The sequence below is a fragment of the Montipora capricornis genome, chromosome 10, assembly GCF_036669925.1.
Source record: "Montipora capricornis isolate CH-2021 chromosome 10, ASM3666992v2, whole genome shotgun sequence".
NCBI lineage: Eukaryota > Metazoa > Cnidaria > Anthozoa > Scleractinia > Acroporidae > Montipora > Montipora capricornis.
In genome coordinates this window covers 50250332-50255331 of record NC_090892.1, presented here as the reverse complement: position 1 = coordinate 50255331, position 5000 = coordinate 50250332, and the positions used below count along the sequence as shown (strand labels likewise).

General features: G+C 42.1%; 1 protein-coding gene across 1 annotated transcript in view; it reads right to left on the bottom strand.

Annotated features, from left to right (window-relative positions):
- Nucleotides 1-5000, bottom strand: part of LOC138022107 (transmembrane prolyl 4-hydroxylase-like) — a 10685-nt gene that overhangs the window by 1258 nt on the left and 4427 nt on the right. Inside the window, exons 6-10 of the mRNA XM_068869132.1 lie at nucleotides 4904-4938; nucleotides 4139-4304; nucleotides 3378-3435; nucleotides 904-1028; nucleotides 144-234 (exon numbers count right to left, since the gene is read on the bottom strand). Of these exons, the coding sequence (XP_068725233.1) occupies nucleotides 144-234; nucleotides 904-1028; nucleotides 3378-3435; nucleotides 4139-4304; nucleotides 4904-4938 (475 nt within the window). The remainder of the gene's footprint in view (nucleotides 1-143; nucleotides 235-903; nucleotides 1029-3377; nucleotides 3436-4138; nucleotides 4305-4903; nucleotides 4939-5000) is intronic.

Genomic DNA, 5000 nt, shown 5'->3' with positions numbered 1-5000 from the left:
TCAGTGATTGTCACTATTAACATGTTAACCAATGCCGTTTTGCTTTCGACTATTTGGTGATGTGTTCGTTTTTTTTGTTTTTTTTTTTTGGTAAAATACCGTTTTGCTGATAACAACGAAGTGGGTCTGCAATCTGAACAAACCTTTTTATCAAATTTAGGCTTATCCACTACAGGGAACGCTGTTTCCCCGCCGTCTTCCACGTCATTCAGATAGTACAAGATAGTGGCGTATCTAGAGAAAAGGACAGAACATTAACTTTGTATCAGGTAATCATCTATCGTCACAACAAGACAATGCGTATTAATATAATAAATCAAGTGCCATTCAGATATGTTACTGCGCCTTTCAATAAACATGCGGACTCTAAAATTCAAAGCTCAATCGACAAATGCGTTTTTCGCTACCGTCAATCAAATGTTCGGCGGCTCCTCCCCGCTTCCGACTATGTTGTCTGAACTGTTGTCAACGATGTGATTTGATTACTGCACGCTCGACAATAGTCGGAAGCTTGGAGGAGCCGCCGAACATTTGATTGACGGTAGCGAAAAACGCATTTGTCGGTTGACCTTTAAATTTAAGAGTCCACATGTTATTGAAAGGCGCGGTAATGCTAACGCGACGCTGACTGGGTGACTACAACGACGGTGATATAACGATGATTGCGCTGGTGTTGGTGGTTGAGGTGACGTTCATGGTGACGATGATGATGATGGTGATGATACAGTGGGAATGGTGACAGGGAAGTTGGATGCGAGCCACAGCACCATCTTATTTTATTTAAAGAATGGTTGCAAATCATCTGATCACCTTTGGTGTCTTGACATGTGGTTCATCAAAGTCCACAAATCGACAATTTACAAGTTCAAAATACGTTGAGAAGACAGTTGTGTAGAATAATACCTGCAGACTCTACAGTTTGGCAACAGAGACAAGTCCAAATGACAGCACTTGACATGTGACATATTGGCCTGATACTGACTGTCATAGTGTGCATTGTAATGGCCATTCGCTTCATACTTCACAACCTGAAATGAGATGAATGCCATTTAAGCAGAAGAGAACGTTTTCCGTGTTTCCATCACCTCATCTAAACACGAGGGGGAGTTGGGAGAATTCGAGTGCGTCTCGGGTTTGCATATAACTGTCGAGAATTCTCCCAACTCTCCGAGGTTCTTTATAAAATATGTCTTAAAAAATAATTCAACAAATGAAGAAAAATGCTGTTTTTTTTTTACTTCTTGATTGAAACAGATTTTCTTGACACACGCTAATATTTCCTACCAATCAAAACGCGCATCTGATAATACATAACCAATCAAAATCCGTGTGATTTCACAGCCGTGTTGCTAACTTTCATCTGAACACAGCTATTGACCAATGAGAGTGCGCGTACTATCATAATTATTTTATAACAAAGTTAGGTGATGATGATGGTGGTGGTAATGATGAAAGAATGGTGATCACACACTTTCTTTATGGATATGAGCGCGTGCGTTTTACTTAAATGAGAAAACCGGAAGGCTAGATATGCTGAGAAACCTCCGCTAAGCAGTGCCAACCAGAAGGCTATTTCCGAGGGGTTGGGGTTAGGGTTACCTTTACCTTCAGCCTACTGGTTGGCACGTGCTAGCTGTGGTTTCTCAGTATACTTGTTTTGAATAGCCCATTTCCGAGTTGCTGCATGTCTCAGTTTCAAAACGAGTCCTGGTGCACAACCATTCAAATGTAAATGAGTTGCGTATTCTTATGCAAATCAAACTCATTTCCCTTACAATACTTGAGCACCAAGACTCACTTCGAAACCGAGACTAACAGCAACTCGGAAATGGCTCATTATCTAGCCTATTTGAAAATAATTATTTTATGGAGATCTTTGTGAACTAAGGTTTCGAGAGTTAGTCCGGCTTTTCATGTGGAGCTATGATCCTCGCAGTGGGTGGCGCGATGGCCCCATGGTTTGAGTGCTCGATTCCGGATCGAGTTGTCCGGGTTCGGGTCCTGGCCGGGGACATTGTGTTGTGTTATTGGGCAAGGCACTTTCCTCCCACGGTGCCTCTCTCTACCCAGGTGTATAAATGGTACCGGCGAAATGCTGGGGGTAACCCTGCAATGGACTAGCATCCCATCCAGGGGGGAGTAGAAACACTCCTAGTCGCTTCATGCTACGGAAACCGGAGCCATGGTCAGCGCCGGCCTTTAAGCAGAGACTTATGATCATCGCAGTTATGGCGGCAATTTTTATACAATTGCATGGAGATTATGATTATTATATGATTTATTTCATATCATTTCATCGTTGATTCATTCATCACGAGAACATTTGAACCCACAATGACCAGCTCCCAACATCAGTGGCTTCATAGCTCAGTTGGTTATAGCGTCGAACCGGCATCGCGAGGTCACGGGTTCAAAACCTCGTTGAAGTCCAAAACTTTTCACGCTTCTCCACGTAATTACAGGTGGGGGGAAGGGGGGGGAGGGAAGTAAAAGAGGTGTATTATGGGATTTGTGCGGGTATAAAATGTTTTACTCAATTCAAAACTCCCGGGGTTGATTCTTTGTGTGTTGTACCTGAATTGTAATATTAATGATATGGGAATACCTGGAACGAAACGTTTTATTCCCAAAGGGTTTGAATTGGTTATAGCATTGAGTTCGCCGATTTGGTCTATCCCTTCTCCCTTCGGCCTTTAAGTAGCATCCATCATTTGGATTCGAAAAGAAAGTATAGGCAACGGCGTGAGTATTGATTTTGTTGTAAATATGCTCTACTGATTTTAATTCTTTTATGACAACCAATATTTGTCGTTGTGCCATCTTTTCTTGACCAGTCGTCGATTCAAGCAACCTTAAGCAGAATGATCTTGTATCGGAACATCCTGAGCACTAAGCTTAAAGGGGCTAGGTCACGCTATTTTAGGCATTTTCAGCACTGATCGAATGGTCCTAGAATTAACTAAAATATCAAAATAACTGTTCAAAACTATAGAAGAACTCTAACAAAACACAGGGAAGCCAAGAAGGGACATGGATGGGCAAAACTGGGGAGGATTGAAATGGATTGAGTTTGGGTAAATTTGAAAAACGTCGGCCCACCTTTTTTCAAATTTATATCAGTCTATATCAAAATGTCATTTACAAAGCTTGAAAATCATTCTCAGTTGTCATGTGGCCGTGATTTTGCAAATGAAAGACTCTTGCTCTGCCAATATGACGTTTAGAGCTCATAATTAAAAAAATTAAACAAAATTACCTAAAATAGCGTGACCTAGCCCCTTTAAATGACCGTGGGTACTCCCTTTTCCAAAGCAGAGGTGTTCCTGATCACTACTACCTCGTGCACTTTACTTGAGATTGTGAATTAAATGACATGCCTGAAGAGGTTCTCCTCCTCTTACGATTCTATCTGAAAGTCTTGTCAACTTGGCCACTCTGTTAACACAAGGAATAGAAAGAGTCAGAGAAGAGCTTGCCTGTGAGCCTTTTTCATCCAGTAAAAACAAGGCCATGTTGCACAATAGACTACATGTAGTTGCCTACGCTCCCAGGGTTAAATTAACCTGGTGAAATATAACCGAGCAATCCTTTGTATTTATTTCTTTGATCGTGAGCGGGCGGTATCCTGAGAATCCTGCAATCTGATTGGTTCCGGGAGCGGGCAGTATTTTCCTATCCCCTGACCACGGTCACGGTAACCGCGGCCGTACTCAAGACCTCGGGCACAGTTTTTCCCAATACGGACCTCCCGGCCGGTGAATAACATATATGTATTATCTGTTTTCTTCTGGAAGGGACCTCCCTGATGAAAAAGCAAAGGATATTCCAGTCGTCTCTCTTAATGCAAATAACTAATTTTTATCTCTCGTGAAATTGAATTTTCAGTATGAAAATCCACTATTGAGCTGTCGAGGTAACTTATAACAATCTTTTAAAAATTGTCAATTCCATGGGCCTTATTCGCGCGGCTGCCATATTGGCCATAGACAATAGATTTCGTACCCCGAGCCTCGAGTTGAAATGTTTGGGAACGAGGTTTCATTGGTCAAAAACATAAGTTCTCAATCCCTCGGGACTCAAGATGGCCGCAGTGTGATTATGGCTCATTGACACTCCGGATAAACGGCGGTACTCTCACCTCTTTCTTAGTCTCTTCAAAACGTCATCAGCGGTCTTCCCTTGCAGCAACCAAGCCTGCTGGCTAAACCTCTCTCTGTGTGCTGGGTGTTTTTCCTTAATGTCATTCATGTATTCATCCATAGCAGCGGTTGGTAACGTTGAAAATTCCTGAAGGGTCACGTAATCTGCGAAAGGTGCAGGAGAACTCTCAAGCCTTAGTTGCAATGAGTGAGTCACAAAAAGATGTAGTTGGATCATTTTTTTGCGCGGGAGGATCCTTAAAAATCAATGAAGCTTGGGGAAAAAAGATAGCGAGCCTCCATGACAGGTTGAGATGATGATATGGGACACTCAAACTGGTCTCACACTTATTGCCTCTGTTGTCTCTCTTTTATCGATATCCGGGAGACCTTGTCTGACCGTGAACCAACATTTAATCATTTCTACAGGCCTTCTACCTACCTACCTACCTCTTTTTTTTCGATAAGCAACGTAGCGGGAAGAAATTACCGTTTGAAGGCTTGATATTAGGTAGTAAATGGCTTTATCTTAAGTTCTTTACATACTATCATTTTGCCTTACGACGTGTCCGCCTGACACTCCTCTCCGCTGTACTTTGTAGACCTTCGTACTTTTGAAACCTGAAAATCTTTCTCGATCTACGTTCCAATGGCGGGTCACAGTATCACTTTGCCAGTATATGCATCCAGTTCATTTCATTGTTTCTTACTGAGATTTCAATAATATCTTCTCTTTAGTTAGTGTGCTGGGAAATTCGACTTACCGTCATCAAATTCCGTTAAGTTCAACTTGATTATCCTAAAACCAGTAAACAAGAATGAGCCGAGAAAGCAACTTTAGGGGCTTGTGCAACGAGCTAG